The sequence below is a fragment of the Lissotriton vulgaris genome, chromosome 7 (genome assembly GCF_964263255.1).
Source record: "Lissotriton vulgaris chromosome 7, aLisVul1.2, whole genome shotgun sequence".
Taxonomy (NCBI): Eukaryota; Metazoa; Chordata; class Amphibia; order Caudata; family Salamandridae; genus Lissotriton; species Lissotriton vulgaris.
This window is the reverse complement of record NC_141695.1, coordinates 728613495-728635258: the sequence shown is the minus strand read 5'-3', so window position 1 is coordinate 728635258 and position 21764 is coordinate 728613495. Positions and strand designations below refer to the sequence as shown.

Genomic DNA, 21764 nt, shown 5'->3' with positions numbered 1-21764 from the left:
GCCATCACCTCTAGCACCCTTATACCCGATCCCCTTACATGCCTTTTGGGATATGTCAAGAATGTCTCCACCGCTTGACCTTAGACTGGTTGCTATGCTCCTTGTGCTGGCCAGGCGCAGCATGGCGATTCATTGTGGCCGTAAGCCGCCACCAGTTACAAACAAGCATTTACAATGCAATGGTTTCGCCTTTTGAAAAGTTTGAGCTATTGGCATTGTAAATTACACAATTTGTATTTATGTGTTGGTTTTAAAACAGATAAATAAATGGCACTGTCATTTACAATGCCAATAGTTTAATCTCTGGCAAATGCCACACAAAAACACACAGACCCACACACAGACCCACAGACACACAGAGAGAGCCACACACACACACAGAGCCACACACACAGAGCCACACACACACAGCCACACACCCAGAGCCACACCCACCCACCCTGAGCCACACCCACACACCCAGAGCCACACACACACACCCAGAGCCACACACACACCCACCCAGAGCCCCACACACACCCACCCAGAGCCACACACACACCCACCCAGAGCCACACACACACACCCACCCAGAGCCACACCCACCCACCCAAAGCCACACACACACACTCAGGAGAGCAAGCACAGCGAGGGGGCAGGGAAGCAAGCACAGCGAGGGGCAGGGAAGGGTCGGGCTTACTTGCTTCTATCTCTCCGAGTCATTACACGTTTAGTTTAAGTGTGTGTGGGGGGGTGGGGGGCGTTGCTGGCCACTCCCTTGTTAGCAAATACCAAATCTACACTACAGGATGTGGACTGGTCAGTTGATATATTTTGAAAACAAATAGGGCTAGGTCCTTTTTCACAGTTCCACTTGCCTGTAAAGGTGGCCTTTGCCAGGCCACCTGTAGCGTGACCTTTCTGGATAATATTTGCACCAAGTAGGTAAACTGGATAACTATATAACTCACAATCTTATATTATACACTTCAAGGCACTGTATGCATCAGGGCGCTGGGTCCTCTCACAAGAGGTGTTAGACTCAGACCTTGACGTCAGTAGGATGCAGGCTCCACGCGCTACATGCTCACACAAACTCACACGCACACTGCAGTTAGGAGGCAGTAATATCCACGACCAGGAGTGGGAAGAGGTATGCAGCTTGCTGGGGGATGCCTCTTGACAGGTCAGGTCAGCTAGAAAGGGGACCCAGAAGAAGGCCCTTGCAGCCCATGCCTGCCAGATTGTTGGTCAGAACCAGAACAAGCAAGGTAGCCAGTTAAGCCCACCACAGGTTACATTGATACCCCACCATACAAACTCCAACATCTAAGACTGCATTGAGTTTAGGATGCCCTGCTAACCATTAATCAGAACTCACGTTAATTATCTCTGACAGAACTAAGTATCAACTCTAGTAATTTATGACTTGGAGTAATGTAATTGATTTATGGTTTGATTTATGAGTTAAAGCATGAGTAATGTAAGTTATGACTTGATTTATGACTTGGTTATGATTTAAAATGATTGATTACCTGACTGACATGAGTGAAGTATGACTCCCTCACTGCCCGCGAGCGGCTATAAATTGTGATTAAAACTGGACAAAAATGTCAAAGCCAGATTTAATCGTTTTGGATAGAGCCCCAGGGGAAATAGAAATAGCAGAAAACTTAGGAAAGGGTGACTGATTGGTTTACATAAGCAAAATCTCACTAAGGAAGGACTGGGAGAGGAAGCGATGATGAGGTCATGTGTAATGGACGCTTGTGCATACATGCCAACACACCCGATTCAGGCGGGAGACTTTCGTACTGCCAAAAATGGCTTTGTTTTTGCAGCCGTCCACCTATAAATGCCCATAGTTCGAAACAAGTCAATGGGGAAATTAAAATCTCCCGGATTATTTTCAAAACCTCTCTACTTCTTCCTTCCAAATGCTGCTGGCATGTATGTTGCACAGGCTCTTTTGAGTTCTTGCCAGCGTCACGTGTACTGTTGATATTCATGTGCATTAAAAAAAAACCCTCCCCCCATCTACCTATATACCTATTCCCCAAGGCATAGTGTTAATCATTCAAGTTAAACAATGTAGGCAAAGAATGCCAGGCTGCAGGCCGGTGCAACTCATCGAGAAAAAGAACAGAAGATACTTTTCTACTGGTGAATGGACCTTGGGTGGCACACGCAGCTACCTTGGTGGGGGTTTCCCTCCCCCTTCCCCCCCTAGAACCGATCCTACTTCTGGCTCGCTCCCCTCCCCTTTCGGCTGAAGGAAGGAAGCGCTTTCTTGACGTCTCTCAGAAGATGAATACCAGAAGGGGCCGGGCCGTGATGAGCACGGAAATAGGAACAGTAGACGCAGACGTTGCCAAAAATGGTCTGGGCTGGAGAGTGAGTTAGCTGCACGCAGACCGACGAGTCCAGCGCCAGGCTCGTGGCTTTCACTGGGCCTGCAGCGCGAGGGTGGCCACCGCCCCAGGGCACACAGTGTTATGTTATGTTATGTTATGTTATGTTATGGGGGTGTCTTATAGAGCGCACGGCTACCCAGGCAGAGTGTCCCGGCGCTATATAGATCTGTAGAGGAAACCAAAAACACAACAGACTAAAGGCCATAAAGCCAAGTCTTCAGACCCTTCCTGAAGGCCAACAGATTGTCTAAGGGTGAGGCTGCCTCAGGGCACACAGTGAGGGTGTGAGGCTGCCCCACGGCACACAGTGAGGGTGTGAGGCTGGTGTGAAGCTGCCCCAGGGTACACAGTGAGGGTGTGAGCCTGCCTCAGGGGTCAGGGCACACATTGAGGGTGTGAGGCTGCCCCAGGGCACACAGTGTGGATGTGAGGCTGCCCAGGGCACACAGTAAGGGTGTTAGGCTGCCTCAGGGCACACAGTGAGGGTGTGAGGCTCGCCTGGGGAACTGAGGACCGTGCCGGTTTGAGGGTCCGGTCAGAGTGCGCCTGAGGGCCAGCACATGATGGTGAGGAGACTGTCGAGTGAGGGGAGGAGAGATGCCTAACTGAGAGCGAGACGCAGTGAGGTAACCCGAGGACGTAGGGACCAATTAGAAAGAGCCATTGAGGCTCTACATTAATCTGAGCCGCGAACTCACCTGACTCAAAAGGCAGCCCGAGGGCCGGCAAGGGGAGGGTCAGGTGAGGTAGTCGTCAGAGAGTGGGAAATTACTACAGAACTCCGGAGCAGTGTGTAACAAAAGGGCAGTGGATACATTTGGTAGGATCAATGTTCTAGTTCAGAATCCACCCAACTTGATTCAGCAACTAGAAGCACAAGACCCTCGGTGAGGCGGGGGACCTAAGAGACAGGGCAGAAGCAACGACCCCTCGGTGAGACGAGAGACAGTCCTCAGACAGCGCAGAAGCACGATCCTCAGTGAGACGACAGACCTCAGAGACAGCGCAGAAGCACGACCCTCGGTGAGACGAGAAACAGACCTCGGAGACAGCGCAGAAGCAACGACCCTCGGTGAGACGAGAGACAGACCTCGGAGACAGTGCAGAAGCAACGACCCTCGGTGAGACGAGAGACAGACCTCAGAGACAGCGCAGAAGCACGACCCTCGGTGAGACGAGAGACAGACCTCGGAGACAGCGCAGACGCCGGGCTCTCCGGGAGCTGTGCGCTGTACAGCATGGTTCTGTCTCACTCCCCTACGCTGCTCGTGGAGGGCTTTGCCCTGACTTTTAAAGTCCTCAGCCGGCTCCTCTGGGCTCTTCCAGGGCCCAGGTTGGTGGAGAAAGACTGGACACGGAAAAGGTGGTGGAGGAACCTCAGCGTGTCCATGGTGTACTCGCTGGTGACCGGCCTCGGATCGGTGCTGTGGTGAGTCTGTGTTTTATTGGCATTTATATAGCGCTTTCTACGAGCGGCGAGGCGCTGAAGCGGCTGTAAACAGGCTGCACTAATAATAGCGGGTTCAGAGCGCAACAGATTGGAGCTCAGAGGTTCTGTGTTGGAAGAGGGAACAGCAAAAGCTCTGGGAGGGCCTTTTTATCGAGTACAAGAAGTCCAGATACGGTTTCCCTATGGTGAGAAAAATTAAGAGGAAGAGTGGGAGCTTGCTGTGCTGTGTAGTCGTATACTTGTAGATTTTGCACTATATTGTACTGAGTGCGCATGGAGGTAGAGGAGAGACTGCAGCCAGTGTATGGTGGGGACGCTCCTAATGGGTACAGTCCACAAGTCATAAAAACAAGCACTCACCTGGACTTCCGGCGGCGGTCGGCTGCGGAATGGCCAAAACAAACCTGGATAACAAAAAAAAATAAACCCCGCCCACGGCCGCATGACTTTGCGGAATGAGCCGCGATGACGATCAGAAAAGGGTGGAGAGGGAAGAAATCGCGGGAACGCCCACGAATCTGGTCCGGCCATGACAGACAGATCTCTGTTCCAATGGCTAGCCTCCATTTATGGAGCTAGCCAATGGAACAGAGGGCGGATTCCCAAGCCACATAGTTATTCTCATTAGGTTTTTGCCATTAAGTTCCAGTACTCGCTCAGGTGTGACTGGCAGTGCGCAGCTTTCACTTAGGCAAAACCTACAAATTGGCTAGCGGACGCGGCGCACTGCCAGTCACACCTGAGCGAGTACTGGAACTTAATGCCCCTAGCAAGCAGGCCACATGACATCTGGGCCCCCCCCTGGTGGCTTATCTCCGACAGATAGACAAGGCTGACAAATCCCCTGACCACCCCCCCAGACCCTGTGGCCGGGAATGAATAGATTAATGATGACAGCTGTTGAGACAGTCTCTATGATGATGCGATGTCGTGAATAATGCATATGCCAATCTAATGTTACCTCTGCTCCCGGTTCCTGGTTGAGCTATCTTACACTCTGCACGGCTGATGTCAGTCGAATGGCTTATAAATGCATCCCTGCTTAAAATGTTTCATTGAATGCTTAATATGTATTGTGCTTTATTCTCAATAAAGTTTATAAAAGTAAAGAAAATATGTGATTATGTTGCAGCTGCATTATTTTAATAAGCGGCTAAATAAAAATTAAAAATAAAACATTTATTTACTGCCATAAATTATTTTGTGAATTGGGTCTGAAGAGTATACCGAGGTATGTCATCCCATAAAATAATAGCGCCTAAGGCAATATAACATTGAATTTTATACAGTCGGAGTGCATTTAAATAGTGTTAGGATACAGAAGCCATTTGATGTATGCAATATTGTAAAGAAAGATGTTCTAAGAATTGTAGTGGTCATAATTAATTATTTGGTGAGTGAATGGAAAATGTAGATAAGAGCTCACTACAGAGTATTTCTTGGTGTTAAGCTGCTGCGGTTAAGTTCAATTCCCTGTGACCAAAATCTTAGTCCAATTCCAAAAGGTGACACTGGGTAGCACCGTGGTTAGCTTTAGATGGAGAACGGTGGATAGGTGGAGAGGTGTGGTGCAGCGTCCAGGGAAGCTGACTTAGGAGCACAGGGTTCGCAGTTCAATTCCCTCAGGCCAGCACCATGTGACTATGTTCAATAGCTCACTTAATTTTCACGATGGCCCCCGGCGTCTTGAGACCCGTAAAGGTGAATAGTTCGCGCTTTACAAATACGGATTTGCATTTTACAACTGGCTGTGCCTCTTGCAGACTGGCGCAGTGCATCCTATCACAACAAATGCGCTGATCACAGTGCAGAAGTAAACACGTGTCTGCATTGGGAACAGCTCATTAGTGAAAGGTGGACCAGCTTTTTCAAGCATCTTGTCTGCATTTCACTGCAGGTGACAGACTTGGCCTCCCTCTAAATGGGAGGGCCAGGTTCCCTCTACAAATAGGTGCTGTATGTGACTGTCCATGGTCTGCTTTAGAGCAGTGCGACCAGTGCAACCGTACTGGGCTCTTACCTGGAGAGGGCGCACCACCGAGCTCAAGGATGGGCCACTGTATTTAACGATGCCTTGATGAGGGGCTTCTTGTATGTTCTTTGTCTTTTGCAAAAACCTGGAAAAAAAAGTAAAAAAAAGAAAAAAAAGGATGGGCCACTGTGTTCAGTAATAATTTGTTGATTTAAACGTACCTGCTGCAGAGTTCCTTGTGCGTCCAGCTCGGGCAACAATAAAAATGGCAAGCTAACTCATGTGCTTGATGTTCCTGCTAGAGAGAGAGAGATTAGAGTTTTGTCTTGTGGCAGCTTTGACTAACCCTAAAGTAGCCCAGAGGGTTAATATGCCTGTTGCAAAGAACACATCTGTATTCTATGTGGATAGCTGAGTGAATTAAAGCCAGCCTTTACAGCGCTATATAACAAAGGAGATGTATGTGAGAGCAGGGCTATGGAGATATGAGGGGCACATTCCTGAGTGGTAGTGAGGGAATCCGATGAGGAGGTCGCTGTGTGTGTGTGTGTGTGTGTGTGGAGGGGAGGGGGGGGGGGGTGGTAAACGCTAAAAAATGATTGTCATGCCACTAGCTCTAAAGCTGGCCTTGTGACTGTCCCCGCCTTTGGACAAATGGTTGGAGGGTCTTATCTGGGACCCCTCTTTCTCATTCTTCCTCAAGCCCAGTGGGCACCCAAAGAGGGTGCACTGACTGTGCACCATCTCATATGTGGAACACAGTCAGTGCGCCTCCAGACATCTTTCTTGCCACTGCGCCACTTTTTGTAATTCAGCACAGGGCCAAAGACAAAGGGGTCCCTCATTTTCATGTGGAATCACCCCCATAAAAATAAGCGAACATCCCTTTGTTATCATATCACCGCACCTTATGCTGCGGGACAATCAATACTTCTGTAGTGGTTGCACACACATCTGCAGCCCCTTCTGTGCTATCTAAGTGCCCCATGCTACAAAAAGCAGGTGTAAATAAATGTCTATTGTTGCCTGATATGCTTTGTACAGGCCCAGCTCTCCTCTTACAAGTCAGTCACTGACTCACTCTGCATAAAGTATGTGATGAAGAACTTTAAAATGGAATTCGTATTAGTAAAATGCAGTGCTTCTGAGCAAGTTTATCTTTGCACATCTACAGATATCATGGAAAGGTGCACAAAACCATGAGAACCACTCTAGTCCCTGGAGCAGACTCTTCATTGCTGTGATATCGGTAAGGATCGCTACACTTGTGTGTAAAACATACTAGCCACTGCTTCTGTTTTTTAGTCTAGTCACTGGTTGGTGCCATCAATCTCAATTATTTCTTGATTTGCTCCTGCTTTCCATGACTTGCTCACACACCGTTAAGGATTACTAATAAATATGTTTGTTTGTCTTTTTTCAATGTGGATGTGTCTCATTTCTGTCTATTCAAATGTTTAGTTTGGGTAGGCGTGATAGAGCGCGCAGGTCACCCGACTATAATTTTACTAATACTCACCTGGGCCCATAATTCAAATACACATTTTTATTCAATCAGGTAACCCACACTCTACTACCAGTCTATTTTATTCCACTAATTCCTATACCATTGACTTACCAATCCTTGGCACTGGTACCTAAGACCACATGGATCAGGGAGTTAGTTGTAAAGAAAGGCAGTCAAAAATACAATAACATTTGCACTCATATAATAACCACAGACTCAGGGTAGGTTCAAACTCTTTATCTAATCATCAAAAGTCATGAGCCATAGATTAAAAGTAATTAGACTATCAATAACCAAGATTAGAAACTGTGTGTAACTATGCAAAAGATATAGTATGCCACCAATTTAGCAATCTCGAAATAAAGAGAAGGTAAGAACAAGGAACATGCTATTTCGAGAAACCGAATTTCGCAACTTGACTAAAGGAGGGTAAAGAAAAGGAACATACTAAAACCAAGAGCTTTCGCAATTATTAACAGTTTGGAAAAAGAGAACACAATATGCAATCTAAAAACTCAATTTTAGCACATAACTATAGGAAAGGTAAGAATTGGAACACGCTATAAATCAAATAACCAAGCTTAACTCCTTAAAGGGAGGGTGAAGAGAAGGAACAATAATGCAATCATGCAAAAACATTTAGCATTTGACTAAAAGGTGGGTAAGAAAATGGAACACGCTAATAAACCGTAAACATGAATTTCTTGTTTAAGAGGGAAGGGTAAGAAAAAGGAACATATGCAATCAAAGCTTTGCAAATTCAGGGAAGGTAAAGAAAAGGACTCAAATTATATTGACAATTACCCACACAGATTTATATTTACCTAGAATGGTGTTAAGACCAACCCTGGCCACGGGTCAGTTGGAAAGGACAGAAGAACCCCAAAGATTTCAATGCCAGTAGGCCAGCAGGTGCAGATCAGAGAATCAGGACAGGATAACCCCAGAATTTGGATCAGGACCGGACCACCAAAGGTTAAGACCAGCACCGCAGTTTCAGTTGCAACGCCTGCGCTACTCCCTCTCTGCAAGGAATCAGCCAAAACCCTGATTGGCTTACAGCTTTCACCAGCAAAGTGCTTCGCCAGCACTTCAACTTCCCAGAACCCCGATTGGGTCAGCAAACCTCCCGACAGAGTGCTCCGCAGCCCTCTGCTCTTAGTCACCTATTGAGTGCTTTGGGTCAGTGACAGGTCAGCTATTCGGACAAGTCGGACAATTTCTCTAGCTAAACCTACGCTAGTTATACTGTTTTCCAGGTCAGTGTACCACCCCCCAAATGTTGCACGTGTAAGGATCTCCAATTTTAAAACTCTGCTAAACCCAACTACTTGCACCTTAATTGTGGAAATACACCGCGTTTTAGCGGGTCCCTGCATCCCTTTCTTCACCGGCGGCAGACATATGGGGGGGGGAACAGGACGCCTGGCGGCGCCATCTTTGTTTGCGCGCTAGCTGCACAGAGGCAGCTATTTAGGGCGGGCAAACCAGTAAGCAAATCTTGATCAGGTAGGACGCCTAATAACTCGAGCAGCGCTTATGTAGATCGCGCATTAGTGCTGGTGGGCAAATACGATTTTTAAATTACTTGTTTTGTATTTGAGTTATCCTGTGTTAATTTTCCCTGTTTTTAAAACTCTGCTAAACCCAACTACTTGCACCTTAATTGTGGAAATACACCGCGTTTTAGCGGGTCCCTGCATCCCTTTCTTCACCGGCGGCAGACATATTGGGGGAAAAACGAGACGCCTGGCGGCGCCATCTTTGTTTGCGCGCTAGCTGCACAGAGGCAGCTATTTAAGACGTTCATGCTGACGCGCAGCGTTCGCGCGCAGCGTGAGCACGCCGGAGTCACGCCAGAGTCCAGCCCGTCTGCGCCCGTCCGCGCCCGGACGGGCACAGGGGCCAGGACTCTTGTCCAGCGGCGTGTATATTCCTCATCTGAGCTACTTCAACTTGATAGAGATGGTCATTCTCTAGATTCAGCCATAATGATGACATTAGCGGAGATGTCTATAGTCAAATCCCCTATCGTTTCACCTAAACCGCACTTAGGCTATCTAAAATTGACCTCCTTGAATACAAGGTCCCTGCAGAAACATAGTCTGGAGATATTCTCCTTGCTTCAGGATGAGGATATTGATGTCTTGACCCTCACTGAGACCTGGCTCGGGGATAACTCACTACCAGATATTATAGCGGCTCTCCCGAATTACTACAACATAGTATGGCACAATCGTGCACACAATGTTCGAGGAGGTGGAGTTGCAATCCTGTATAAAAAATCCTTTACAGCAGTTAAGATACTAGCAGAAACAGTGGACCTGGCCGACATTCTTGGAGTAAAAATTATGTTGGACGATCAGTGTGCTGTGATTCTTTCAGTTTACCGTCCACCAAACTCTACCCCAGCTTTTAATGATCTATTTACGCCCATTATATCGGATATCTGTTCAAGATATAAAAAAGTAGTGGTAACCGGAGACTTCAACCTACATTGGGAAAAGGCCCATAAGGAACCAGGAGCCCGATGCCTAGACGTAACTATGTCTTCATTAGGCTTTAAGCAGCTGGTAAAGGCCCCCACCCATATAAAGGGACACATTCTTGACCTTATTTGGGCTCTAGATCCTAAGGTGACTTTTTTGGAAATGTCACCCTGCATATGGTCTGACCATTATCTGATCTATTGCAACATCCCTATTGATGTAAAGCTGACACAACCCCCCCTATAATGAAGAAAGTCCGTCAATGGAGGAAAGTTGATTTACAAACTAACGGACAGTCTCTCCGAATTGGCTAAACCAATGGTTTTTAATGACAATTTAGACCAAGATTATAGAGTCATAGTGTGTAGTATGAAGAAAGCGATTGACCAGATTGCACCGGAGAAGTTACAACCGATAAAAAAAGCAGCAAAGGGGGCACCATGGTTTACATCGCCTTTAAGAGAACATAAAAAGAAACTCCGTCAAGCTGAAAGAAGCTGGCGGAAAACTAAAGATGATGGGGATCGAACTCAATATAAAAACTTGCTCAATGCCTGTAAAAAGCTTATTCTGGCTGCTAAAGCCAATTACTACGAAACCCGGATAAATCAAGCTGAAAATGTCCAGAAAGAAACTTTCAACATTTTAAATGAGTTGAGCAAAAAACCTGAAAATACTGAAACAACAATTAGTTGTAACATGTTTCAAAACTATTTTTTGGAGAAGGTAGATACTATCCTTTCTGACATCAGGCAGAGCATGGTACCCGGATCCAATATATTTCAGGATGCTCAGACTCCCTCGGAAGTCACTATTTCACAATTTCCGTCACTAGATCCGATGAGTCTTGAACAACTCATGAGCAAAACTAAATCTGGCTCCCCGGCAGACCCATGCCCCCCTAGTGTCTTTCGTTTGGCACGCCCTATTCTAGAAGATCAGATTACCTCCCTCCTGAATAATTCATTGGAAACAGGGACGGTACCAGCCAGTTTTAAGGAAGCTCGAGTTGAAGCCATTGATAAAGAAGCCAGGAGCTGATTCTACCATCTTGAAAAACAATAGGCCTATCTCCCAATTGCCGTTCTTGTCCAAAATCCTGGAACAACATGTGCTGAAGTCACTGGCCTCGTTCCTGGAGTCTCACCACATTTTCCAGGAGCGCCAGGCAGGATTTCGTGCACACCATAGCACCGAGTTGGTGATGCTCTCGGTGCTGGATGAGCTTAGGGGGATGGCTGACAGTAAAAAAACGAGCGCCCTGATACTTTTAGATCTTTCAGCAGCGTTCGATACTGTCAGCCACACCCTACTCTTGGACAGGTTGGCCAAGTTCGGTATCCGGGATAAGGCCTTTCAATGGCTTCAATCCTTCCTATCAGGGAGGACGCAGCGAATTCAGTTGGGGGATTGTCTATCTGAGGTGGGTAACTTGATGTGCGGAGTCCCACAGGGCTCCACACTGTCCCCAGTATTATTTAATCTTTACATACAACCACTGATCAACTCCCTGGTAAACATGGGCTGCCATGTTTTTAACTATGCTGACGACACCCAGCTGCTACTCAGCATAGACAATACTGTCTCTGCACAGAAGTATACTCAGGATATCCTCAGATTTGTAGTCAGTTGGATGACGGCAAATCTACTGAAAATAAATCCTGAAAAGACCGAGGTGTTAGTGGTTTCGACCACAAGCTCGCCATGGAGTGACCTATACTGGCCTCAAGAACTGGGTCCAACCCCAATACCCTGTGACAAGGTGAAAAGCCTTGGAATTAAAATTGACAGCGAAACGTCAATGACTAGCCAGATCTCTTCGGTTGTAGGGACCTGTACTGGTCTGATTAGACAATTGTGCAAATTAGTCCCCTTCTTTCTACATCCATGCTTCGCACTGTAGTTTCGGCCACAATCATCTCGAGGCTGGACTAAGGGAATGCTCTCTATTTGGGTCTACCAAAAAATCTGACCAATAGATTGCAGATTGTTCTGAACGATGCTGCACGACTCATCTTCAGACTCCCAATGAGATCCCATGCTTCTCCTTTGCTTCAGAACCTCAATTGGCTTCCTATTAGACAAAGGCTGAGTTTAAAAGCCTTTGCACGGCTCACAAGGCAATTTATGGGCAAGCACCTGCCTATATTAAGGAACGTCTGCAGATTTATAAACCTGAACGAACTTTGAGGTCATCTGATGCTCAGTTGTTAGTCTGCCCAAGGTTTAAACTGACAACGAAGGGCGGGAGATCTTTTTCAGTCTTGGTTCCTCAAATTTGGAACAGACTACCCGAGCCCCTCGGGAAAGAAGGTAATTTACTACATTTTAGGAAATCATTAAAAACACTTTTATTTAGGGAAGTTTTGGACTCATATTAATTTGCACACGGTACTGTCTTTTTGATCTATTAAAGTGTTGTTTTTGTTCTCTGGTCATGAGCGCCTTGAGACCTGCCGGTGAGTTGGCGCTATCGAAACCGAAATAACCATAACAATAACAATAACAAAGTAGGAGGACGGGTCATCACACCATCTAATATTTTGAATTTTCCCGTCTCCTATTCAAATTTATGTTCACGCCCATCAATTTCAGGTTCACATGATATCTTCATTTCATATAACAATGGATGTTCTATTGACAAATACATTGTAAACTTTTGAGTTCATCGGGGCAGGTTCCCAGGAGCATCTTCTCAGTCAGTCAGCTCCTTGGCTATAGTCCAAAGGTCACTTGTTCCTGAGACTGGAGAATCTCGCACAGCCTCAGTTTCAACAAAGATGGAGTACAGCGTTACCAGACAGGCCAAGTTTCAAAGTGTAACATGAAATGGAAAAGAAACAGTTTTAGAACACAGAATAAATTAATACACTGTATACCATGAATTTCTACACTATACCCATTACTTTATAATAAACTATACCATTAGGATTAGGCAGAACGAACAGCTTAGCAAAAGCAGCAGTGCAAGCCTCTCGCATGTGAGAACACAGAGCAGCCATATTAACACTAGTGCGCTGATGCGACAGTCTTCCCTCCAAAGCTGCGAGTACGTCATGTCACGTGGGTATGACAGACGCATGCGCAGACGAAATTCCTGCGTAGCAGCAGCCATTTTAACTGAAAGCATATTAGGATTAGTAAAACACATAGGCAAGCTTCACTCTGACACCCAAAAATGATATATAAAGGGGTAAATTAGTAAGACAAACATGTTGATTACATAGTTAGCATTATTCGAGGTTCATGATTACAAGCAAGTCGCTTCTCGTGCGAATCCTTGCTCCATCAGGAGTAAATTTAAAATAAAACTGACCTAGGATACGGTATGGAAAAGCTCGACAACCTCTTGAGGATTCAGCTCAATATCCCGTTGTGTCCCACAGTTTGAGTTCTGTTAGTTTGAACTCGTAGCTTCAATATGAGCATGTGAAATATAAAAGAGAGCATGTTTCGTTTTACTGTGTTTAGTTATTTACATGTCTGAATTTCCTTCCGCAACGATCCTGTACACGTCTCTTTCTCATCATTATCTGTGCTGTTTTGAGCGAGTAAAACTAGACTAGTTGATAAGAGCTTCTTGTCATGTCACATTTGCTGTCATAGAACTGGAATAACCAACAATTAGAACCCCCGAAATTATGCGATTCTTTGGCCTCACTTTTATCCGCATAAAAATGGCTTACTGGCGTGTTAAAAGGTGAATTCTTCAATGATGCACGCAGGTCTGGTATTTCCTTAACAGTATTTGTTAGCTGTAAATCAGGAAGAACAGCTCAGCCACCCAACGAGCTCTGCCTCAGAAACCGTTTAAATATATACATTCTATTGCCAGCACAGGCTGGCAAGGATTCTGGAACCTTAACAAATGATGTCATGAGGAGACAATGTTGAGGCACATTACCACACATCTCTAAAACACACAGAACAGTAAGTTAAAAGAAAAAAACAGATAACAAGCATAACATCTACATTCAAGAAAATGCAGGATATTCATTAAGTTAAAAACATGTTACACAGCAATTGAAAGTAATAAGAAAATACTAGGAAAGAATATACACCACATAGTCTTCCAAATATAGAGGAGGGTGAGTTGTTCTTTCTGATCTCTTCCTCAAGGCCACCTCAGGTTTATTTTCACCCTCAACACCAACCTCATCAGAATTAATGTCACTAGTCAACTTCCTACCTTTGCCCACAACAACTCTGCCAAGATTCCACACACTGTGATCAGATGTTTTGACTGTGTTGTAAAACAATGTAATAACTTTCAAAGTTTTGGTAAATTTGAAACCAGTCGCACACTATCCAGGTTTTTTAATTACCACAAAATCATAAACAGCAACTTTTGTGTTTGTGAGAGCATGTCTTAAATCATATTGCATTTTGCTCTTCAAGCACTTTTCATTTTCCCTTAGTTTCCAATTCTCCAAATGTGAGTCAACATGTTTCCCAGAAATAAATGTACTTACCCTAGGAGATTCCAAGAAAGTATCAGGTTGTCTTCTACGAAATAGGAGAAAAGGAGATTTACCTGTGGTTGAGTGAGGAGTGAATCTGTATACTCCAACCCTTTTTAGAACCTCCTCTTTCCAATTAAGACAACTATTTTTGGCCAAGGAGATAGTCCCCTTCAGGACACGATTAAACCTATGAGTAAACCTTTAAACAGTTCCATTTGATTCAGGATGTTATAGAGCACATTTCTTATGTATAACTCCACATCCATAAGAAATGCTTCCATTTCTTTTGAGACAACCTGTACCCCATTGTGAGTCGACATTGATTCAGGTAAACCTTCTCTGCTAAACAAAACTTTAAGAAAATTGATTATAGTTTTAGAGTCTACAACCTTAGAGAAACTGATCTCTGGTCATCTGGAGTAAAGATCCATAACAACAATGACATAAGTGTCCAGGCCATCCAGGCCCCAAAATGTCCAAGGCAATGTCCTTCCATGGACCATTTGGGCGTGTGCGAATTACCTTGGGTTGGGTTCTAGTTTTCAAACTTTTTGCACACAATCTCTTACCAGACGTTCAACTTGTAGGTCCATACCAGACCACCAATAGGTAGACCTAATCTCTCTTTGGTTTTGGAGATGCCCAAATGAGTTTGATGAGCCAGTTCCATTAATTCTTCACGTAAGATACCCAGAGGCACAAGTCCATGGCCTCGCAACAATAAGCCTTCACTAGAGGAAAGTTGATCCCTCTCACAACAAAATTCATTATAAGATGCGCCTCCTTTATTATGTCAGCCAGAGCAAATGAGTTTCATAACACTCAGAAGGACTTCATCCTCCCGACAAGCTTCATGCCATCGTCCCCTTGAAATAGATTCATACTCAACTTCACAAACAAAATCAGAAGATTTGTTGTGAGATAAATCATTCTGTTCAGTATCCAAATGTAAATCACTATTTGTTACAGGAACTAACCTGGAAAGTGTATCAGCCACAACTTTTTCAGAACCAGGGATATATTTCACACAAAAGTCATAAGCCTGCAGACTTGCAACCCATTTGGAAATCCTAGGTGAAATGAAATCAATACCTTTGCAGGAAAAAACTTCACAAAGAGTCTTGTGATCAGTCTTGATCGAAAAGGTGGTTCCCCACAAAAACCTCTTCAATTTCTTAATGGCCCAATGGACCGTAAGAGCTTCCTTCTCGATGACAGAGTATTTACTTTCTGCGCCCTTTAGACTCCTAGAAATAAATATTATGGTGTTCTCTGGACCAAAACCCCCTTGATATAAAACACCACCCAATCCTGTGAGACTTGCATCAGTGGCAATGATAGAGGGTTTGCTTGGATCAAAGTTGCGTAGTTTGGGTGCCTGAGAGAGTTTATTTGTGATTTGACAGAATTTACATTCACGCTCATTATGCCTGTCAAACTTAGCCCCCTTCTTAAATACGTTTCTCATGTTATAAATCTGGCAACATCTTTTATAAACTTGTGGTACTCTGCAATCCATAGAAAAACGTAAAACATCTTTTTTAAATGACGGTGAAGTTAAGTTTCTGATAGTGTCTACCAGTTCAGTTTTGGGTACCACACCGTCACTAGTTATGGAATGCCCTAAGTAGTTTATTTTATAGAGACCACCCTTGCATTTCTCTAACTTGATAGTGAGATGATGAGAATTCAATCTGTCTAGAACTTTCCTGACTCTAGAACCATGTTCAGGCCCATCACACCCATTGACTAGTATATCGTCTTGATATACACAGAACCCCGGAAGACCGTGGAGAACTTTCTCCATGGCTCGCTGAAAAACTGAGGCTGCCGACACCAGGCCAAAAGGCATTCATACAAATCTAAAGGTGCCAAAAGGCGTAACAAATGCTGTGAGATCTTTGGATGACTCGTCCAATAAGATTTGACGATAGGCTGAAGTGAAATCTATGGTGCTGAAAATCTTAGCACCATCGTCAATAGCTCAGATGTTAGGTAGAGGTTATTTGTCTACTAATACACACTTGTTAAACTGCCTGAGGTCAACACACAACAAGCCATCACCCTTCCTTGCAGCTACAACTGGAGCCAACCACGAAGTCCCTTCAACTTCCTCTATAATATCGTGAGACATAAACTTTTTCAATTCATTACACATCACCTCTTTTACTGTAAAAGGAACATTGCAGACTTTGAGGAAGACAGGAACAGTATGGTGCAAGTTTGATTTTGCAAAAGTTACCTTTTAAACAACTAGCTTTCCACCACAAACTTTAGGAAATTCATCTTTCAATTTTTCCTGAAGGGAGACATGCTCCACTAGTTTAACAGGTTATGTATTCTTAATAATAGTAGGTGGATCACAATTGGGATCTAACATGACACCTAGGTCTTTTTGATGCCACCAACTCAAAATGCTATCACCTTTCTTTGAAACATAGATTTTACCAGAGGTGGAACGACCCTCATATTCCACCCACACTGAGAAATACCCCCTCAATTCAATGGGATCACCCCTATAGGCATAGGGTTTGATGTCTGGTTTGCATAGTTTGACCTTTCCTTGTAACTTGTGTTCAAAGAAAGTGTTAGCAACAATAAAAATGTTTGCACCCGAGTCAAATAATACTTTAGTTTTTCCCCTTCAACAATGGTAAAGTGTAAAGGGCAATCCCCACCAACCTACAATAAGATTTGACCGCACTGAAAATCACGTGAATTTTCATCCAAGTCACATTCAACTTCACTCACTCTTTGTTTAAGTCCTCTCATGCTACACACCACAGCAAAATGCCCCTTCTTTTTTCAAAATGTACATACTGTTGTATGGCATTTTAGGACCCTAGTGTAATTTTCCAGATTCATCTCCTTATATAGGTATAATTCACCTTGCCCTTATATAGGCATAGAAATTATAACCATATTTAGACACAACCCATCCTGTCCAAATACAGGCATGGCTACTTCCACTAGTTCCAAAAACCCACAACGATTTCTTGGAAAACTTGGCTTCAGCAGTCAGGGACATCCCCTTTCTTGAATATTGATTTGTCCTAGAAATCATGGCGTTTTTAAAGAACTAACGTTCTTTGGTGATGTTATTATATCCGACTTTACGTCAATCCAGGCACCTACGAGGTATAAATATTCTTACATTTGCCCTAGCAAACACACAGTGGTTTGGAGCAGTTAGACTATCTACCTGCCCGACCATGTCGCTACAGCAAGTGCCGAAGGAAGCTGACCCTCCAGCTGATGCACTGACAGAGAGGCTGCCTTTCTCTCACTGAGAATCCAGCTCCAGTGTTTCCAAGCTCCCCTCACGGGGTGTTGGGAAATAGAGTCCAGAGACAGAGATACCAGACCTCCTTCGTTCTAAACCAAGGTACGGAGTTGATTAGACCCTAAGTGAAATCTTGGATAGATTCTTGGCAAAGAAACTAAACCCATACTTACTTCTTCCCTCGTACTAGACTTAGGTTAGGTACATCGGGGTAGGCGTATTTTAGAAACACCAGTTGAGTACTTTTAGTTTTTGTTGTTTATGTATGTATTTTATGGCTTTGAAACCCTACCATGCTTTTACAGTATTATTTTATAATACTCTTCTTGATGTACGCATTATACTTTACAGCCAGTATTACGATTGTAGCAGTTCATTTATTTTGCATGAGAAAGAAGACTGTTCAATAAATATTTTTACCTGCTCCTGAAACCACACAAATCATCTCATTGTGAACAAAGAGACCTGTCATCAATGCACGATTGACTGAGTGAAATATCTATCTATTTTTTCCACGACTCTAAAGATCAGTTTTATCTTGGGGAAACAAAGTTGTCATGTTTATGCGGTTGTCAGAAACGAATCCCTTCTTGTGAATTCAAGAACGTTTCTAGTGACCTCTGAGCTAGCTGTTACTCACAATTAAGTCTAATATATTCGAAAGAGACCTAGTCGAGCTAAGCCCTATGTCAAATCTATAGGATATATTATTCCAATGTCCAAAGCCTATTGGGAATATAGGAACTACACTACAATACAGACTTAAGAGCTGGCCATGATCTGTTGTTTGCTAGATGACCTATAACATTTTCTTTCTTTCCAACTTTAGGCCTTGTTGGCTTCCTTTCTATGTGGAGTGGCCTTCAAATTCGTCTCATCACCTTTGGAAGTAATATTGTACTTCGAGGTTAAGTTAAAATTTTCAGCAGATACCTCTTGGTTGAGGTCTTTTTTGATCACTCCTGACTCGCTCAGAAGAGGTCGCTTCCCCACGCTCCCAAGGCTTGGTGATTAGGTGACTCCAGAGTGCCTTGAAGCAGATTTGCGGTATCGTAGCTGACTCAAACCACCGCGTCTGCGCTCCGCTCGCTCTGCTGCCTCTAATTAGCGCTATTTCACCCCCGCATTGCTGCCGCTGCCTGCATTGTGTAATTGACATCTGTAGTGCTGCATATTTCAATCAGCACATTGTCTGTTCGCATTGTTTTACTGTAAAAAGTGAAGTAGTGTGGCTCACTGGTTAGAGGCGGCAGACCCGAGAGCAGAGGACGGCCCGGGACCAGGGTTCGATTCCCGGCACGGCAGGTTTCTGGACCAGGGTCAGCGGACTCGATAATTCTCGCCTCGGTGCCCACTCTGATCAGCGATCACACTCGGCAACTCTGGGCATTAGGTTTCCTCATCTTCACTAACGGCCCCACCAGACCGCCGGGGATGCCTGGTCTCACCCTGGAGATACTCATTAAGGGACCATCTCTCAGGGAAGCCAGGAAGGGTTTCGCAGCGGTCGAAGCGCCTTGGGACCCTACGGGTAAGTAGTGCGCTATATAAATGCCAATACATTTACATTTACATTTACATTTACATTTACAAAATACTTTATGCTCGATTGTGCCTCTGATTGTGCCCCAGTCTCGCCCAGTTTCGATTTATACCTGTGCAGCCATTTTTGTTGTTTGTTGTGCTTCCTAGCCCGTAGCTCCACCCCGCTCCCGCCTCCCAGCTGACCATCCCTCCCAGAAATAGTTATACACCGGCACCCCCATCCCCGCGCTGTGACTTTCCTGACTCGCTCAGAAGAGGTCGCTTCCCCACGCTCCCAAGGCTTGGCGATTTGGTGACTCCAGAGCGCCTTGAAGCAGATTTGCAGTATCGTAGCTGACTCAAACCACCGCGTCTGCGCTCCGCTCTCTCTGCTGCCTCTAATTAGCGCTATTTCACCCCGCATTGCTGCCGCTGCCTGCATTGTGTAATTGACATCTGTAGTGCTGCATATTTCAATCAGCGCATTGTCTGTTCGCATTGTTTTACTGTAAAATACGTTATGCTCGATTGTGCCTCTGATTGTGCCCCAGTCTCGCCCAGTTTCGATTTATACCTGTGCAGCCATTTTGTTGTTTGTTGTGCTTCCTAGCCCGTAGCTCCACCCCGCTCCCGCCTTCCAGCTGACCCTCCCTCGCCCCTCCCCTTCCACTACCCCTATATGACAGATGCCTTTGCGCGCAGCGTTCACACGCAGCGGTCGCGCCCTATGCGCGCCGAAGGTGCGCCATAGGTAAGCCCGTCTACGCCCGTCCGCGCCTGGACCGCGCCCAGCGCCAGACTCCCTGGTCCTCGCAAAACCCACTCCTCCCTCATAATGTATGACGCCGCTACCCTCCTTGCCCTTAACACCGGACGCACACCACAATGCTGCGAAGCTGCCCCAGGACACACCCATGGTCCATTCGCCTGCCACTCCTGCAAGTTCGCCTGCACCAGGACCCACACCAAATCCACTACCTCCAAACATAGCCCCAACTCCAACCACCTGAAGTGCATCTTGCTGAACACCCGCTCGGTCCACAGACACGCCACTGAACTCTGGGACCTACTCGACACTGCATCGCCGGACGTCGCCTTCCTTACAGAAACCTGGATGAATGCTTCATCAGCGCCCGACATCGCCATAGCCATCCCGGACGCTTACAAGATCATCCGAAAAGACCGCACCAACCAAACAGGAGGAGGCATCGCCATCGTCCATAAGAACACCATCCGAATCACAACCAGCTCCGACGATAACCTCGCGACCGACATTCTACTGGGAGACCTCAACTTCCACCTAGAAAAGAAAAACGACAGCAACACCACCACCCTTCTGGACAACCTGGCCAATCTCGGACTCAAACAACTTGTTGACACCCCCACCCACCTTGCCGGACACACGCTGGACCCTATCTTCACCTCCAGCAAACACATCTCCTTCGATCACACTACAGCTCTCCATTGGACGGACCACAGCTGCGTTCACTTCAGCTACAAAAAGACCACGACCCACAACCCCCCACAACCTATTCCTCGAAGAAACTGGAACAATATCACCACCGACCAACTCTTCACATCGCTAAACCAAAACCCTCCTGCCATATCATCGAACCCAAACCAAGCTGCCATCAAACTCACACAATGGATCACCTACAGCGCTGACGTATTAGCACCCTTGAAAAACCATCAGATCAAACAAGGTAGCAAAAAGGCCCCCTAGTTCAACGATGACCTTAAGAAATCCAAGTAGTTATGTCGTACCCTCGAGAAAACCTGGAGAAAAAACCCAACCTCTGACAACCTGACCACCTTCAAGGATGCCACCCGCAAACACCACCAATTGATCCGATCCACCAATAAATCAGCATTCAAGGATCGACTCGACAACAACGCCCACAACAGCAAGGAACTATTCAACATCGTCAAAGTATTTACCAACCCCTCCGCCGGCACCAACGACATCACTCCCTCCCAAGACCTCTGCTACTCTTTATCCTCTTTCTTCCACAACAAAATCGCCGACATACATAACAGCTTTGAAAACCAGTCCGACGAACAGCCCACTCCACCCACCTCCGAACCAAAACAGCACTCTCACAACCTTTTCGCCTGGAACCCAATCACCACTGAAGACACCATCCGCCTGATGAACTCAATTCACTCAGGATCGCCAACCGACCCATGTCCCCACCACATCTTCAACAAAGCAGACTCCATCATCGCACCCCATCTCTGCGATGTCATCAACTGTTCCTTCAACTCCGCTACCTTCCCGGAAAGCTGGAAACATGCCGAGCTCAGCTCCCTTCTGAAGAAACCCACAGCAGACCCCTCTGAACTTAAGAACTACCCCCCCCATCTCACTCCTCCCATTCCCTGCCAAAGTCATTGAGAAAGCCGTCAATAGTCAGCTCGCCGCCTTCCTTGAATCCAACAATTCCCTCGACCCTTCACAGTCCGGCTTCCGAGCCAAACACAGCACCGAAACCGCCCTCATCGCAGCTACAGACGACATCCGAACGCTACTGGACAACGGAGAAACAGTTGCCCTCATCCTACTCGACCTCTCCGCCGCCTTCGACACAGTATGTCATAGCACACTCATACAACGCCTCAACAACGTCGGAATACAAGGAAAAGCTTTGGATTGGATCATCTCGTTCCTCGCCGGAAGAACCCA

At 45.7% G+C, this 21764-nt stretch overlaps 1 protein-coding gene across 2 annotated transcripts in view; it reads left to right on the top strand.

Annotated features, from left to right (window-relative positions):
• The window catches only part of ABCA5 (ATP binding cassette subfamily A member 5), a 1411043-nt gene that overhangs the window by 979410 nt on the left and 409869 nt on the right, over window positions 1-21764 (top strand). For both annotated transcript variants that reach the window (XM_086930971.1, XM_086930972.1), the window contains exon 27: window positions 6990-7064. In XM_086930971.1, the coding sequence (XP_086787097.1) occupies window positions 6990-7064 (75 nt within the window). The remainder of the gene's footprint in view (window positions 1-6989; window positions 7065-21764) is intronic.